Source organism: Ailuropoda melanoleuca, chromosome 5 (genome assembly GCF_002007445.2).
Source record: "Ailuropoda melanoleuca isolate Jingjing chromosome 5, ASM200744v2, whole genome shotgun sequence".
In the NCBI taxonomy this organism is placed as follows: Eukaryota; Metazoa; Chordata; class Mammalia; order Carnivora; family Ursidae; genus Ailuropoda; species Ailuropoda melanoleuca.
The window spans coordinates 78,761,267-78,779,752 of record NC_048222.1 but is presented as its reverse complement, the minus strand read 5'-3'; the positions used below and the strand labels follow the sequence as shown (position 1 = coordinate 78,779,752).

Below are 18,486 nucleotides of genomic sequence, written 5' to 3'. Positions count from 1 at the left end.
TGTTTATTACAGCATTATTTACAATAGCCAAATTATGGAAGCAGCCCAAGCGTCCATTGATAGATGAAAGGATAATGAAGATGTGATATATGTATAACATGGAATGGGATATTATTCAGCCATAAAAAGAATGAAATATTTGCCATTTGCAACAACATGGATGGAGCTAGAGAGTATAATGCTAAGAGAATTAAGTTAGAGAAAGACAAATGATTTCACTTGTATGTGGAATTTAAGAAACAAAACAAATGAAGGGAGCCTGGGTGGTTCAGTAAGTGTCTGTCTTTGGCTCAGGTAATCATCTCAGGGTCCTGGGAATGAGCCCCGCATTGGGCTCCCCAGTCAGAGGGGAGCCTGCTTCTCCCTCTCCTTCTCCCTCTGCCCCTCCCCCCACTCATGCTCTCTCTTGCTCTCTCCCTCAAATAAATAAATAAAATCTTAAAAAAAGAAGTCCCCTAAACAAATGAAAAGATGTTCAACTTTACTCATAAGGTAAATGCAATTTTTAATTTTTAAAAAATTGTTACCTATTTATTTTTTTAGCGGTGGGAGAGGGACATAGGAGAGGGAGAGAGAGAATCTTAAGCAGACTCCACACTGAACACGGAACCTGACATGGGGCTCAAAGTCACAACTCTGAGATCATGACCTGAGCCGAAATCAAGAGTCTGACACTTAAGGGACTGAGCATTCCAGGTGCTCCAAGGTAAATACAATTTAAAACTACAGTGTGAAAACATTTCTCACCCATCAGACTGGCAAAAATGCAGAGGCTGACCATATACTCCACTGGCCAGGCTATGGGGAGTTGGGATGGGAATGTAAATGGTCCAGACCTGGTGGAGGAGAATTTAACATATACATTTGCCCTTCGACCCCACAATCACACTTCCATGAATTTATCCACAATAAACACCTCCAACAATCTGAAAACATATATGACAAGCCCATTCACTGCAAGATCATTTGTAATTGCAAAAACTGAGAACTATCTAAATGTTCAACTACGGGAGACTGGTTAATATACAATGGTTATACACACACAATGGGACTCTATGCAGCTATACAAAAGAATAAGGAAATCTCTCTTCATGATATGGAGTCATTTAGAGGGGATATTAAATAAAAACAGTATAGTGCAAAGGAACATATATAGTATGCTACCTTTTATGTAAGAAAGAAGGGAAAGTAAGAAAACATGCATATATCTGCTTATCAGTAAAAGAAGAAACACAGGAAGGAAAAAACAAAAAACAAAAAGTTGTTTCCTACAAAGGATGGGGTAGGGGAAATGGGGTGGAAGGAACACAGAAGGAGTGGAATTTCTCTGAGTGAAACTTTCTGTATAGTTTTGACTTTTGAAAACATGCTAATATTTAACATATTCAAAAAATTAAATTTTATTGATCAAAAAAGAAATACCACACCTGGAACCAAACGAAACTTACTTACATTCTGAAGGAATATAATAAACATATGGGGGGGGGAGTGAGAAAGAAAGAAGAACTAATCTAATAAATTGGCTAAGATTATTTAATCTAAGTAAACTGAATTAGTTTTGATCGTATAATCTCTGTCTGGGATATGGTAGGGTATAATTGGGGAGGAAGTGCAAACAAATCTTAAACTTCTAAAGTAATTTTATTTATTATTGTAGCATGGGTAAAGCAATTCTGAAATTATCTTAAATTAATCCAAGACTGAGCAAATGAGTAAATGTGTTGATATGGTTTGGACCCAGGGTTTTTCATTACAGAAAAGAGGATCCAGAATTACACTTCCAAAAATATGGAATGGGGGAGACAAGAAAGAATGCTTAGGGATGGATTGGAATTGCAGATATCCACATAAATTCATAATTTCTAATATGTATAGGTATTTACTTATTCATGCTTATGTGCATGAATAACATGTATGTGTATTTGTATGCATAGGTACGTGTATACACATAACTTTGCTGAAAGGTTCAGGAAGCAAAGACACTGAAATAGCAATGAACTCTCTAAGCAGCCCAGATCTTGGTGGCGAAAACCATTTCACACTTGAAAAAACCAGGGATCCTAGGAGAAACGGCTGATTTTAGGGTTGGGATAGAAGGCAGGTAAAAGACGAATCTGGGACATCTTGTTATTTCAGAAATTAAAGGAATGCTTAAAAAAAAATGACAGGGGCATGTCATAAGGAAACAGAAACCATTCTGAAGATGTCCTCACGGGCCAAATCTGGAACAACCTGGGCCTAAAATAATTAAGTATAATAATGCTATTACAAGTCACTGAAGAAATAGGAATTCGTGAATCCATACCACTGACAGACAGATAGATAGAAGGAAGGGCTCTTCCTTTTTTTTTCTTTTCAAGTTCTTAGTTTACTAATCCTCTCTTGAGAAATCTGCACAATCACCACAGATAAAGTCACTGCAGAATTTTTACTCCTTCTGTTGTCCAATTCCCAGCTTGCTTTTTGCAGCACCAACACTGGCTTTTGCAGTCCCTCTGACTTTCTCCATTCTGTCCTTGCACTTTTTCCCATTTTCTTGTGATGTCTTTCTTCTCATACAGGCCATGACTTGCAAGTCTGTTTGGGTTCATTTTTCTTTGCATAATCCAAGGAATCATAAGTCATGCCAAAACCAGTTGTCTCACCACCACCAAAATGGGTTCCGAATCCAAATACAAAGAGGCCATCTGGTGTGGTCTTGTACATTTTGGCTAGATTTTCCCCGAATTTCTGTCTTAGTACTGTTGCCTTTCGTGGGTGAAGAGCACCAATGGCCATTTGTTTCTGCTGAAGTAGTCAGTGGGTAATGAACTTCCTAGTCTGGATAGTTAACTGTTAACTGCTAACGATAGTTAACTGTCGTTCATGATGGCGGCCGAGTTTTAAGCAGCCAGGGAGGAAAAGGGAAGGGCTCTTTCTCACAGCAGAGCCGGAGCTGGGAAGTCAGCACTTTGCAGTCATTACAGTAAAGACCGAATCGGGCAAGAACCATCACCGGATGCTACCTTTAGGGAGAATTTTGATGAAAAGCAGTATAAACGCGCGGTCTTAAAGCATCTTCTTACAGATGTAATTAGTTACGAGGGAGGGAGAAAACCCCAGTAATTATTTTGTGGGGGAAATCAGGCAACACCTCGGTCAGGTGATCAAAATGGACATCACCTATGAGGGACAGGTGGACACTGTGTGCCTCCAGATGTGACAGCGGAAGCAGCACCACATGTATGCAGCTTATTGGCCAAGAACGCATAACCCTCATCCAATCACAAGCAAACATGAGAAAAGCACAAAGTGAGGGTCGTCACATTAAAAAAAAGTATGTGAGATGGGGCTGTCTTTTGCAAAATTATCAGTCATCAGAGACAATAAAGGTGAAAGAGACAGGACGACAAAATGCAATCCTTAACATTAGACTGGATTCTGTGCAGGAGAGAAAAAGACATCTGCAGGGGAAAGTATTGGCCAACGGTAACACTGGCATGCACACTGTCGGTTAGATGAAGTATTAAAGCAAATTCATGGAGTTTACGACTGTACTCAGACATATTCCTATTCTTAGGAACTCCACAGTGAATGTTTAGAAGCGCCATGAGGTATGTGCTTCAGAAAAAATTAGGTGTGTGTATGCGTCTGTGCATATGCGTATACGTGTGTGTATGGACACTTCATTGAAAATCCTTGTGCATAAAATGTTACGCAAGATAATTTCCTAAAAGTGAATTGACTGGATCAGACTGTAAGGACATTTTAATGTTCTGGAAAACAAACGAATTACACTCCTACCCACAGAGCGTATGATAGACACTGATGTCCTGGTCCCTCCCCAGTGGTTCTTGTCATAAAAATTAATGTTTTTATGAGTTTAACTCAAAGCCTCTCCATATTTTATTTTCCACATTTAAAAGCGATTAAGAGGCTGACCATTATCAAGTGTTTACGAGCCATTATTTTCCATGCATTGTCTATAGGTAGCCTTTGCCCATTTTCCTGTCGAGCTGTGGATTTTGTGTGTGTGGGGGGGACTTTCATAGGAACATAACTTTTCATCACGTGTCTTGCAGCTGTTTCAATATACTTATTTCTAAAATTGTTAAAGTTTGTGTGTGCACAGCTCCCGGGCCACAGTGCCTTGCCAGGGTAGGGGGAGAAGGGCAAGGGGCAGGGAGGAGAGGAAGGACATTCACATGGTACCCCGATTAAATGTCAGAATCCTGAGGAATCTGTCTATATTCAGGACTCTTTCTTCCAGAGGGGGTTTCTTTGACTTTTGCCAGGTGCCAGGGGAACTACCAGTCTGGGACCACTGCAGTTTGAGTGATTAAATTGGGTTACCCAAGTATGCACATTGAATATAAACTGGACCCCCAGCCCATGTGAAGGCAAGCCTTATCTGGCACAGCCCTTTCCACTCTCTGGACTCTCTGGAGACATCTGGTTTCCTGGTCAGCTCTCTGGTAGGTGCATCTCCCCTCATCTAGCCTCTTGCCCTTCCCCCCTTCTATCCAAGGAGCAGACTAGGGGAAGGGGGAAGCTTCAAAATCTTTAACCAGAGGTATCGGCATTGACCAATCAGAAAAGACTGGGACGAAAAAGAAAATAAAACAGGTAGAACAGCTATCGCAGTGTGACAGGCTTTCCGTTGGGGGTCTTCAGGTCGGCTGTCCCCCTCCTTGTGCCATTCGCAGCCTTGTTCCTCCTGCACCCAAGACTCCAGGTTCCTGACATCCAGCTTCTGTATTTGTTGACCCGCGGGTTTTAGCTCCTAATTGGAATTTTCTTGGTCTTCAGAAACTTCCTCAGTTTTCTTTCAGCTTCAGCTATGCATTTAGTAGTTCGCTTGTCCTTTACTATGTAAACTTCATAATCGAAGAAGATTTTAAGCTGGGAACACTAGAAGTAGAAACATGAAGTTTTGTTTTTCCTTTTTCCCTTTTTTAATGTGATAAAAATTTGGGTCCTGCCTTGTGGCAACTTTCACAACAACCCTATAAACTTTACAGTCTAAAGTATCACTTCTATGGACAAAAAGACTGAGGTTCAGAAAAGTTAATTAACAGCACACAGAACATGTGGTGAGGCTGAGATCTGAACTTGGAAATCTTTTCTGCCATACCTACTGCCTCCTTGGAGAAATGAGCAAAGGTCCCACAGGTGCCAAGAAACCTCGCTTCGGCAACAAGGTGAGCGGGTAGAAGTGAAGCGGGCTGGTGCTGACTGAGCAGGGGGCGCTCAGGGGCTCTGGCAATGACCTGGAAGCAGCCTGAGCGACACCGAGACCTCATTCCCCAAACGCTGTGCAGTTCTGACCCTGATCAAGACAGGAACCAAGAGGCAGAGTGGGCAAGGACACTAGGTAAGTGAATGGGCTCAGAAGGGGAGGGACGGAGGGTGACCCCAAGTTAAAGATGCCGCCATCGTTGCCCTGAATGCCTTCTGCCATCCTCCAGCTCACAGTTTATACGTCACTTCCTCAGTGGCCCTCCATGAGCCCCCAAACTGGACCCGTCCCTTGTTACAGATGCTCGGGCATGCTCTGTGTCCTCCCGCCCCAGAAGGCTATATACCTTTTATTCTTTATTCAGCAGCTCTCTCCCCGGCGTTACGATCTGAGGGCAGGGAATGGGTCTGCCTTGTTCTCTGCTTTATCCAGAGTGGATGGCACTGAGAATGCTCAACAAACACAATTCTAAATGAATCTATGAATAATTTCAAATTACATTTCCAGTCATAAGAGGGTCTATGCTTGCATGTGGTATCAGCGGGGAGCTTGGTCAAGAGAACAAAGTTAGTGTCCCACTCTCAAAGACTGAGTTAATTTCGGGGGAGGCTGGAGAGCTGGGCTCATATCCATTATTTCATTTGGTCCTTATGACTAGCCTGACAGATAAACAGGCTGGGGAGTCATTCTCCCCATTTTACAGGTGGGGAAACTGAGTTTCCTGCAGTCACAGAGCCAGCCGCTGGCAAAACCTCCTGAATCCTGGCTGTTTTCTCTCCACAATAATGGACTCCAGGTAGCTTCCCTCTGATAGAGCTAGTGTGTTCTCGTGAGTGTGTGTGTTTGTGTACACAAGTCTGGGGGCCCTGGGGGTGGGTACGGTGGCAAAAGCAGGGCTGTATGGCAGGTACCACTGATCCCCTCATCAATAAGCTCAGAAATCAATCAATTCCAGCCCTGCGTTGTGTCTCAGGCTGCCGTCCTGTCATCAATCTGCCAACAGTTTACGAGGGTAACTGTGCCTGGGGGGTTACCAGGACTACCATCCCTTTCTCATACATGGATGCTCAGATGACGCAGGCTCAGGTCCCTTGGTGCCTTCTGCGCTCCGTCTGACCAAACCCTCACCCTAACCAGCCATGCCCTCTCAGCCCCAGATGATCTCAGCCAGAACCACGCTGCGCGCTGTTGGACTGACCGCCGCCTTGGTCCCCAGGGGAGGTATTCCTTCCATCCGTTGGAGCAGAAGTGCCTTCCAGGCCTTCCTGCCCCTGTTTCTCATTTCTCCCCACTCCTTGATGGTGCTTCTCTGCCCTCCCTTGGGTCTTGGCCTCCTCCCTGTTCTGGCTCCAGGGCCAATTTCATCACTTCGCTGTTTATAGCCTCTGCAAGGGATCTGGGAGGACTTAAATCAAGCGAGGCTGACACCGACCTTCAGCAAACACCCCCTCACAAAGCACACAGCTTTGCGATCACTTTGCTCTCCCACTGAGGGCCCCCCAAATTGGCAATCGTTAGCGAGTGGGAATTAAGAAAGGCCCTGTTCCGGTACTTGGTGGCCCACAGGCAGGGAAATGACATCTGCCAGCCCGGAACTTGGCTGTCTGTAGACGAGGGGTTCACAAATGTTTGGCACCGTTCCCTCTGTTGACATCTCAGCTCCGTAGCTCACGCCCTCCCTGATCCCCAAAGGAGTCTCCTCCTTTTTCTAATCCTTTGGACTTCCTGTTCACCAGCCCTGAGCCGCAGGCCTTGGGGACCTCTAATTTACCTATGTCTGGAATGCTCTAGCAACGCTCCACTTCAGCCTTGTTCATTTTAATGAGAACATAATTCAAAGCATTTGGGAGGCTTTTATAAGCCAAGCCCTTTGCGAGTACAGGCTCGTTATAGTCGCATTACACCAAGATTGTTCCGGTCGGGGACAGAGGAAGAAACAGATGGAAAGCACTGAGACAAGCTTGGCTTGAGGATACAGAGGCTGTGATTGATCAGAGGATGATTGATTAGACGGGAGTCTGTACTCCCTCCTTGCGCTGGGCCGAGTGGGGTGGATAGAGACAGGAAACGAATTTCCTCCCCCTCTCTGTCTCCCATGCCTTCTGCTGCAGTCTGACTTACTGTTGGGTACACCAGCTTTCCAAAGGGTTTTCAGAGACAGGGAGTGTGGGAAGGAGCTGACAAATCACACAGCCCATCTGTCATGGTACAAAGGCACGGAGAGGTGAAGTGACCTGCCAGCTAGTTCGTGGTTCCTGAATGTCCAGGGATCCAAAAGCAGATCCAAACACACGTACAGAGTGCTCGCAGGGCAGCACCCAGCCAGCTCAGACAGGCCTCAGAGCTGCGGTAAGCCTTTTCCATCCAGGCCTGACATCTGTTTACATCTCCTTGAGGTCTGAGATCTTCCTCCAGCGTCAGTCAGCCCCGGGCTGATCGCAGAGTGGGTGTTCAAAAAAGACAGGTTTGCTGACCCTTTGAGAAGGCCTGCACCCCTAGTTAATTGTTAATTTCCACTGTCCAGATTAAGAGCTCATTTTTATTAAAAAATAAAGATTAATGACTTCAAATATGGTTTAACTTTGGTTTATTCTTAGTTCTCCATGACTAGGGGGTGTTGGGGAATGCTAACGCATTGAGGACGCAAAGGCTTAAAGCAGCCCACCAAGGCTTAGCATTAACACTGGGGGCCTAGTGTTTGAATCGAAAAGGAACAAAGCGGGAGGGCTCAGGAGAATGTAGGGTCTGCTTCCCCTGCCGTTCCCAGAACTAGAACAAGGGATAGGATATTCCTCTCCTAAAGCTAAAATGCCTCTTTTCGGGGGGGGGGTATTTTTTTCCGGTGGTGTCCCAATTACCTTAGAATACCAGCAGCATTTTACAGCCCTCTAAAATAAGGCTGTGGCTCTTCCCTGTGACATACATAAGTTATCCGTGAAACTGAGGACTTCTGGCAGTGCTGAAAACCGAGGGGACCTGCATATCAGACATCACGGGCTGCCAGGCATCTGCAATGGCGGAAGGAGAGGCCATGTGGCAGGCCACGGGTGCCTGAAGGGAGGCTACGTTTCCAGAGAGCGAAATAGGGCTCCGTTGCCTTCTATCTTTTTTTCCTTCCGTTTCCAATTTTGCTGACTCCAGGATAAATTGTGACAAGAGGGGGTGGGCTGGGGAAAGGACGTTGGAGAAGAGATGATACTGTCTGGACTATAAGTCTTTGGGAAGTCCCCTCTCTCACGGCAGACTTGGGACAGCAAGCTGTTCCAGTTAGCAAACATCTAAGACAGTTTCTGCCTCCCCTGTTCCAGAGGCCCCAAGGGATTATAGCTGTCAGGAGGGAATATCCCGGTCACTGTGATAAGGAAGCCGGGCCCGTGAATGACCTACCAAAGCACAGCCGGGCTCTCAGCTCCTCATCTAGTGCTCTATACACGACTTGCAGGCAGTGTGCTTGGACCAAACAAACAATCCAACAGCCTTCAAAGGCCAGTGCTTCAAGTTCAGGCTCCTAAAGTAGCAGCAACCACCGAAGAGTTGAAAGAGGCTCTGTTCCTCTCATCCCTAAGGTCATAATAGCTGACTCAGATAGCAGAAGGACAGCCACAAGGGAAACCACTTTTTTTTAAGCCTCTGCTCCCACAGAGCCACTTAGAAAGCGTGGCTGAAGGTGCATGTCTTGGCACATTGTTAGGCGTGACTGCTGACTCTGTTGGGGTTGAGCTCGGTTCCCCTCTCCTGGGGGGTGGAAAACAGCCCGGACCTGTGAACCAACTGCTAACTCGTCTGTGGTTGCCGACTCCGGCTTTCTTTCGGTTGACCAAAAATATGGAGTTAATTCACTCCTCAGCCTTTCTGGGACTGCAATCTTCCGTCAGAGTCAGCAAGGGGGAGAGATTCGAGGAACTGAATAAAAGGTCTTTCTTTGGGAACTTCAAGGAACATATTTTGATGATTATCTTCTAAGGAGTTCACAGAGTGGGTTTTCAAAACAGCCAATTGGGTCAGTAAAAATAAAGATTTCAGAGTCTTCTCAGGAGCCAATGCTATATTTACAGTTGCAAAATAGCTATAGTTTAAGGTTGGAGAATGCTATAATTAAGGTTGCAAAATTGTTTTCATTAGAACCCTCCTGCCATTACCCCCTCCCCACAGGCTTCCTGTGTGGATACATCTATAGTCCAGTGGGAATCCGTCTGCCCCTCTCTGCGCTAATGAATCTGGTCCTTCCCTTTTAAATTCTCCTCCTCGTCAAGTTGTCATGATCTGCTTCCCTGTAACAATCACCTCCTTTCTGCTCCTGAAATCCCATTCGACGCTCTGGGATAAGTTTTCTCTCTCCTGCTGCCACCTCTGTCTGAATCCTGGGAGCCAGCCCGCAGCCCATCTTCCACTGTGCTCCTGGTCACCACACAGGCTGAGGGGGAACCTGGCCTTTCTCCTAAGCCCTTCCTGTCCCCAGTGACTTTCCTCCCCTTTCTCGCCCTCTGTGTTTCCAAGCGGAGCACTCAGCATCTGGGTGGCACAATTGGTTAGACAGGATTCACCCACACTGTGCAGACTTTAGGTACCCTAAATGGCAGCAGTGCTCCCTGGTTACTGTGATAACTCCAAATGCACACCCCATTTCTTCAAGGGGTGTTGTAACCTCCAGTTGAGAAGACAACCCTGGTTATTCACTTCATGCAACAGACCCAACCCTCCCCCATCACACACACACTGGTCCTCCTCTGTGCAGACAGCAGCTCCTCTGCTCCCCCCGAACCCCAAAATCCCGTGGGAATGGGGGAGAGGGGTGGGAATGGGGGAGAGGGGTGGGAATCACCAGCTGCTTGATCTCTGTTGTCATTTCTGGATCTTTAAACCCCTTACTCTCCCTGTGTTTCACCACTTGACGTCCCTGCTCTCTCTCATGAGGACCCTCTTCCCTTCCCTCAGCTTCATGTGCAAACTAGAGAGCATACCATCTACTCACAGAGCTGCTGTGGAAACCCAGCAAGGTGATAAATGACAAGTACCTGGCACACAGTAAATACTTGATAAATGGTAGTAGCTGTCATTTTTATTGGGATTCTTTTTCAATCCTACTGGAATTGCTACTGTCATTTATTATCCTTTCTCAGTGCCCCTTATGCTCAGGACCAATTTCCAACTTTCATGAAATCCATTTTTCAGGGCATCTGGGTGGCTGAGTCAGTTAAGCATCCGGCTCTTAATTTCGGCTTATGTCATGATCTGAGGGTCGTGAGATCGAGCCCCTTGTCGGGCTCTGTGCTGGGTGTGGAGCCTGCTTGGGATTCTCTCTCTCTCTCCCTCTGTCCCTCTCCCACCCTCTAAAAAGACAAAAAAAAAAAAAAAGAAAAGAAAAGAAACCCATTTTTCAAAGTATGTCCTGTGAAACACTTGGAATTCCAAATTATTCTTTGTGAGAAAAAGTTCTTTTACCAAGGAAGTCTACAAAATGCTGCATATTCTATTACCATCTTAGAAACTGACATTAACACAGTGAAGATTTTGACAAGTCTGGCAAAAAAAAAAAAAGCCCACTTCAATCTGTGTTTAATTTTATATTTCTCAAACATTTGATCATAGAACTTCCGCTATTCTTGGGGGGGGAAGGATGCATTAAGTCCCATGGAACTGGTATTTAGAGGTACACCTCCTTTGGGGAGCACTGTTCTGGATAATTACATCGCCTGAACGGGATTATTTTTTTATCCTGTCTCCTGCCACCAACTTTAATGGAGGCAACATTTGTTGAAAGTTCACTGGTTCTCTAGACCTCAGGGCCCCTAGACCTGGGTCTCTTCTCTGCCTAAGCCACAGCTCAGCCGCTGTGCCCTCTGGAACAGAAAGCTCCCTGCCATTCCATCTGCAGGATCACAAGGACCTCTCCCAATGCGCTTCTCACTCTCTGCTGCACTAAGCCTTTTCACTCCTCACTCCATCCTGCCATCAGTCTAGCCCCCTAGCACAAGCTTCAGCTCGCTGGAGCCCTTAGCTTTATCCTCTGGCCCTTGTGCCCTTCACCCCCTCAGCCTGTTTTCTCTGCACTGCTGGTGGGTGGAACCTGGGGGGGGGTGGATTTATCTCCAGTCAAGTCCTGCCACCTGGATCCTCACTCTCTACTTCTCTTCTCAGCCCGCTATTCCCCAAAGATGAGCTCGCTTCCTCCTTTTCTGAAAAGATGGACATTCTCCACCTTCCTCAAACTCGCTGTAGGTGTTACACCTCAAATCCAGTGGGAATGAAGGGCCCGCTTGTGCCTTTGGAGAAGTGTAGCACTCTGTTTCCAAACTTTAGATGAGCATGCCTTTTGACTCCCCAAACCCCCTTCTAGGAGTTTTTTTCCTCAGGGGATACTTATACAGTGAGGCAAAGACGGATGTGTAAAAATTATTGTTGCATGCTATGATAAGCCCAAGGAAAATGTAAATAACTCAGATGCCCGTCAATAAGGGGTTGGTTAAATAAATGCTTGTAAAGTCATATGTGGAATATTATGCAACCATTTGAAAAATCATGCAGATCTCTATTTTTTTGCCCAGGGAAGATATCTATGTTCTATTGTTGAATTTTAAAAGTACATATACAGAATAACATGGAAAGTATAATCTTATCCATATGGAAAAAAAAATCTGTGTGCCAATATACCCAGAAAGATTTCTGGAAGAACGCTCATCCAAATCTTGTCAATTATCTCTCAGGGGTAGGAGTTCATGTAAGTACTTTTTTTTCCGCCCTTTACTGAATTTTTCAAAAATTTTCATAATGCAGATATATTATAAAAAGATTAAATGCCACAAGTCTATGTCTGTATTTGTCGCTTCTCTCTTCCCTCAGGTCACCAGGAAGAAAGACTTTCTCCTTCCCAAGGCAAAGCTTTCCTACTGCTACCTCCTTCCTCACCATGTGACCATTTCCCTCTCCCTCCTCTCCCTCTTCCTTCCAATGAGCACAGGCCAGCCCCACCTCGAACACCCCTTCTTGCCTGGGCCCTGGTGCTTGCAGTTCCCATTTCCTGAAACTTCTCTAATTCGGGGCTTCCCTGCACCTTTGCTTCAGACCTACGCATCGCCCTCAGCCTGTGCAGCCTGGCTTTCTCGAACCAATTAACTCTGTTGATGAACGGTCAACATTGTTGGCCATTTCTTCCTTCTTGGAACTCTCTCCTCTCAGCTTCTGTGACTGGACCCACACAGTTCTCTGCCTGTGTCCCTTACCATTCCTGGCTCCTTTCTTCACAAGCTCATTTTCTTCCTCCCATTCTCTGAAAGTAGAGATTTTCCAATGTGCGCTAAAGTCATTAGAGCACATCTCCAGGGAGAAGCAGCAACAGGCCGTCTCTTGACAAACCCTCCCAGGGCCGCTCCAAAATCAACAGGACACAATGGGAAGTCCTTGGCATGGCATTTGAGGCCTCCTGGTCTCGTGGCTCCCTGAGTCTCTGAACCGACTCTCAACTCCAAGCAAATCTCCCTGTCCATCACTAAGCAGTCACTGATGAAGGAAACCCAGCTCTCCCCAACACTACTTCCTGCCTCTCCTGGCAATCCCTGAATGACCTGATGCAAGTTTTGCTCACCCTTCAACTCCTCCTGAAAGCCTCTCCAAGCTGCCCCAACTTGTAATGCTCTTTCTCCCCAGAATTCCTACCGAATCTCCTGTATACCATTCATTGGTTCTGTTACTCCTTCTCCCTTCGTTATCTGGTTTTCCTCTTAAGTGTGTCTGTCTTGTCTGCCTGAGGGCAGACGCCATCGGAGTGCGGGGCAACAACCCAGAATCATCAATAGCTCAGCTGAGGTTCCGGTGGACGTGCAGGTGTCCCATCCGAGCCTCGAAGGAGGTGACTGCAGGACTCTGTGGAGAGGTGTTCAGGACACTCTCAGAAACAGGCGTCCAGGGCCCAGTGTTGTAAAGCCACTGTCATCAGCCTATCCCCACGTGTCAAATCCACACGGCTGGCTTAGACTGTTCAAGAATGGGGGCCCCCTAAGAACCAGAGGTTCCACGGCTGATACCAGACTCATCCAGAAGAGGAGCAGTAAAGGACGGAGCCAGGAAAAGAACCGGTCCTAGCAAAGGGTAAGCTCCTTGAGAGACAGGATGTTGAGCTCTTCTTTGCATCTTTCTTGGCCTTTAGGCACAAACAAGCATACAAGCTCTAACATTTGGCAGATGTGAAATAGAAGCATGTGAAATAGAAGCATGAGTCTTTATTGGGAACCTGCATTGGGTTCTGGGGATCCCATGGTGTTCCTCTTGCCTTTAAGGATTTAAGCTCAATGGGGGACTCAGATTTGCCCACTGGCAGATGTAGCAGACAGATCTTAAGTACTAGGCATTGGGAAAGAGTGAGACAAGAAAAAGGCAGCCAGGGTCACTGTATTCATACACCTCACATTCTAACACTACCCTGTAGGCTCCACCGCCTTATTCTGAGAGAAAAACAAATACAGATCAATAGACAGATGGATAGAGAGAAATATATATAGCCTGTGTATGGAGTGGAATGTTACACGGCCACGAAAAAGGATGAGATTCCCACCACTTGCAACGACATGGATGGATCTAGAAGGTATAATGCTAAGAGAAGTAAGTCAGACTGAGAAAGACAAATACCATATGATTTCACTCATATGCGGAATCTGAAAAAAAAACCAAATGAATAAACAAAGAGCAGAATCAGACCTATAAATACAGAGAACAAACAGGTGGTGGCCAGAAGGGAGGTGGGCGGGGGGATGGGCAACATGGGTGAAGGGGACTAGCAGATACAGGCTTCCAGTTACGGAGTGAATAAGCCATGAGCATAAAAGGCACAGCATAAGGAATAGAGTCAATGATCCTGTAACAGTGTTGTGTGGGGACAGATGGCAGCTACCCTTGTGAGCCCAGCTCTGTTGTACAACTGAAACTAAGGTAACATCGCGGCTCAATGCTGCTCAAATAAAATAAATAAATAAACGTGCCCTCTCAGAAGGAGAAGCAATAGAGTGGAAAGTTAAAGCTGGAAAGAACATTGAAGATGACCCAGTCTACGTGCAGATGGGGAGGGCCAGAGGGTATCGATGACTTCATCATAGCTACTAGCTTATAGAGCTGGTGGGTGAGAGGGCTCGCTCGAACCTTGGGCTTCAGTGCTCACAACACACACACGCATGCACACACACACGCACGCACACACGCGCACACACGCACGCACACGCGCGCACACACACACGCACACACACGCGCGCACGCACACACACACGCACACACACCCTGCTAAATGAAACATAACCAAGCCTGGGCAGCGTATCTATGAGTGATGAGGGGCACAGTCTGTCCTGCTGCCGTACGCGCAGGTCTCACACCCAGCACAGCCGCCCGTCCTTCATGAAAACTGCTAAGCTCTTCCAGCAAACATCTACTGAGAAGCAGAACTTTTTTTTTCTCTCAAATTAGCTTTGGGATGTGAGTCTTCAGTTATCAAAATCACCGCAGCTGGATTGCAAGGTGAGCAGTGTGTGTGTGTGTGTGTGTGTGTGTGCGCGTGTCTGAGGGTTTGAAGCTAATCTCCATCACTTGAGCCCTCGGGTCCCCCTGAAATTGAGCTGTTTAGTGGCTCTTTAGACCCTGCCACATCAGCTCCTTTTCTTCTAGACTCAGGCTCCTGCCAGCGCCCACGGTCTGGGGAATGGGGGTCAAGCTTTCAAAGGGGACCCAGTCTACCTACTCATGGGTGGATACGATGTCCTCTGCCAAGCTGGGGGCGGGAGATTTCCCTGGGATCACGTTGCTGTGCTCTGCAGCCCTTTCTCTCCCTGTCCGCCTTTTGTCCACGAAGTGTGGGCACTGGTTTCTGATTCTGTAGGGAGGGCCTGGGCCTCCCACGCTTGGGGAGCAGCGGGGTGTGGCTCTGCCTTGTATATGGCAGCTGAGGACAAGTCTCCCAAGGGCAGAGAGTCACCCGTCCAGTGGGCCTTGCTTCCAACCATCTCGCCACCGAGTCACTTCCGCTCTCCAACTGATACTCAGGCTCAGAGTTCCTGGGCTGAGTCACATTGCGTCAGGGCAGGATAGGCCTCAGGGACCACCCAGGAGGAGAATGAGGCCCATAGAGGGAAACACTTTGACCAGAGCCCCATGTGAGGCCAGGAATAGAGCCCATGTCTTTGACTCTCAAATCACAGTAAACCAGGCTGCTTCTAAAGGGGGGTAGGGGGAGCTCATAGAGCTGGGAGGGCTCCCACCACAGGACCCTCTCACCACAGGTGCATAAACTATGCCCCAGGTGGCTGTTAATGGCTCAGACAAGCCAGTGGGAAGCTCCTAGATGGGCCTGTCACCAAGGGGCTGGTGGCAGCTGTGTGCCCCTCAGGTATGAGAAGGGCTACACCTGGGGCCAGGTATGGCCTGCACTGAAAGATGTGGCTGCCTGGGAGGCCTGGCCAGAGGCAGGCAGGCAGGCAGGCGGGAGGGGCCCTGGGGTGGAAACAGCGTGGCTGGCAGAGTAGGCCCTGGCGCCTGGCCACTCGTGGCCGCACTCCTCAGCAAATGCGTTTTCTTGTTTAAGTACCGTCCCCACCAACACCCCTCTCCCCCACAAAGCATAACGTCACTGTGTTTGCTTTGCGGGGGGAGGTGAATCTTTGCCAACAGATGTAATTCTCAGATTGGTGGGGCCTTTGGAGGAGGTTGGAAGCCAGGTCCCCTTGGGGGAAGGGCCAGTCTGGAAGGGCCGCCCTGCTTTGCTGGGCACTTTACTTTTTCCATGTGGGTGAAAAAAAGTCCTGATTCTTCATACTCCACAGATCCAAAGGCCAAATATTTGCTGTCTGCCCTGCTTTTTCCATCTCAGGTAGAGGTGGCAGCCCTTCCTGGCTCCTGGGAAGGATGAGGGAAGACCCTGGACAGAGGTGTCCTGGAAATCAACCCTCGTCTTCCCCCACAGCCCTGCAGCCCGCGCCCCTGGGATGTTACAGGCGATCACAGAAGCTTTCCCTGAGCCTAGAGGACAAATACATGAGAGCTGCCCCCAAGGCTTCAGTGGACAGGAATTTGGCCCCACATGGTTGGTGAGGCTGTTGGTTGAGAATGGAGGTGAGAGGGGCAGACCTTGGGAACCCAGGGAGGGAGCCCACAGCCTTCCAGCTAGCAGGCCAGGAGGACCTGGAGACCTGCTGCCTGGTACAGCCCGTCCTCCTCCAAATATTCATCCACACCAGCTTGTTTCTCTCCACTCAGAGAATGGAACTGCCTTGCTGAGTTTCAGAAAGGCAGGTCATGTGCTTCTAACTCCCTCCTCTATGGGAGAAGGGTGTCGCCTCCATTTCAGAGGACTTCTGTCCTGCCTGTCTTGCCCTCACCAGATTTTCTCTTACAGTGCTTGTCAGGAGTGGTGGTGGAGCCAAACCACTCTGAGTATGTGTGGCATCTTATCATCATCATTAAGGACCAGAGCAGTGTGGGCCCCAAGCCTGTGGTGAGATGTGGTCTAAGACCCTTCCAGAGGCTTCTGGGTAATGACCTGCCCCAGGCCGGCTAACGGGGTGGGTACAGCTCCATAGATGTGGTAGCTGAGAGCAGGAGCTTCGTGGGTGAGGCTCCTCTCTGCAGCCAAGACAACTCCCTGGGGTTGATTATAACTTGCTTCCTCCTCCCACACAGCCCAAGACATGGTGAGGCCATCGGGAAGCACACACAGAAGGTCCAGAGGCCAGAGGGAAGGAAACGACAGAGAGGCAGGGGTGTGTTAGCCAGTGCTCTGGCCTGGAAGCCAGGCCCCTGGGCTCTGGTCCCCTTGACTAGCCGTGACTCTTAAGCAAGTTCCCTCTCCCATCCATAGGCCCAGTAACATAACTGGTAGAGCCCAGTGCAAAATGAAAGCGTGAGGGGACCCCTACGGTGAAACGTTATTAAGAATTTCAAGACATTAAACCTAGTGTGAGGCCTTCCGAGCGCGGGGACCTGTGGAGAGGCACACAGGTCTGCATACCCGTGAAGCCTGCTTCGACCTGTTTGGGCCTCAGTTTCTTCAACTGTACAACACGGAGGCTGTGTTCAGTCAGAAGTTTGTGTGTGAGCCCTTTCTTCACAGCAACCCTCAGCCCCTTCTATGTAAAAGACACAAACAGAGCTGCTTCTTCAACAACACCTGAGAGTAGAGTTTAAAGCCCTTTAGATGATCTCGAAGGTCGTTTTCAGTCCCCACATTCAGTAAGTCTGAGAAGTGGGGAGGTTCTCACTTCCCTGAGCACCTGCCTGAGGTGCAAGGGAAGGATTACTGACAAGCACAGAAGAGAGCGTTAAAAACCTCAAAGGTTCCCTGTGCCATAGGATGAATCCAATGTTTGCTGCTCCCCTAGACTGAAAATGAGTGTTAACACAAAGCGTGCTCTTTCCCAGGCCTCAAGAAAGCCAGGCCCTGGTATGAACACCTGGGACCAAGTCCCATTCTTGTGTCCATCCCAGGACCTGGCTGCAAGGGCTATGGTGGGGATGACCCAGTTCCCTAGGGAGAGCTCAGGCCTGGACCACAGGCCTTCCCCAGCTGCTGTGTCCCTGGGAGGTCAGAGGGTGGGTCAGCCAGGGTTCAGAGGTCGGTAAGGGCAGGGTCTGGGCTGAGGACCTTGGACACAACAGGTCTCTCCTGAGGAAGGGGCTGAAGCTCCTGGAGGAGAATCCTAGGCCTGCCCCCCCCCCCCCCCGCAGAAGGCTATGTAGGGGCAGCAGAAGCCTCTGAGATGGGTCCCCTGGATGGGGATTTAACATGGCCAGAAGGTTGGGCTGGTGGCATCTTTTTGCAATGACCGGTTAAAGGGATCAGAAACTTCTCTGGAATTCCCAGCTGTTCTTAGGGATGAAGCAACGCAGAGTGAGAAGAGGACTGTGAAGGGGGCTGTGTGTGAACTCTCCCCCTCCTCCGTCTCCTCTCCCCCTCCTCTAGACTTCAGGGCTCCCTCGGTCCTCCCCATCAATGCCTTCCACAGGGGATCAGAAGGGTTCGGAGAGCACCGAGCTCGCTCCGGGGAGTCGCCCCCTCCGCAGCCCCGCCGGCAGGAGCGGCGCCCGCCGTGCCCCGGACGGGATGGGTCGGGGATGCGGGGGGCCCGCCGGGGGTCTCCTCGGCCCTCGCGCGCGCGGCGCTTACCTTTCATGGTCCCTCCTGCGGGGCCTCGGGAGCGCCCCGGGGCGGCGGCTCGAGCTGCGGAGTGGCCGGGGGTGAAGCCCGCGGCTCGTCGGCCGGCGCCCGCTCGCCGCCCTACGCGCCGCCCGCTCGAGCG

General features: G+C 48.6%; 1 protein-coding gene and 1 pseudogene across 5 annotated transcripts in view; both read right to left on the bottom strand.

Moving 5' to 3' along the window:
- SCARA3 (scavenger receptor class A member 3) overlaps positions 1-18,480 on the bottom strand; it is a 72,055-nt gene extending 53,575 nt beyond the window's left edge. For 4 of the 5 annotated variants that reach the window (XM_034661334.1, XM_034661332.1, XM_034661333.1 and 1 more), the window contains exons 1-2: positions 18,354-18,480; positions 5,114-5,308 (exon numbers count right to left, since the gene is read on the bottom strand). In XM_034661334.1, the coding sequence (XP_034517225.1) occupies positions 5,114-5,308; positions 18,354-18,360 (202 nt within the window). In that variant the 5' untranslated portion in view covers positions 18,361-18,480. The remainder of the gene's footprint in view (positions 1-5,113; positions 5,309-18,353) is intronic. The other variant, XM_034661331.1, reaches the window with a different exon arrangement.
- LOC109488891 lies at positions 580-2,992 on the bottom strand (annotated as a pseudogene).
- Positions 18,481-18,486: the final 6 nt, after the last annotated feature.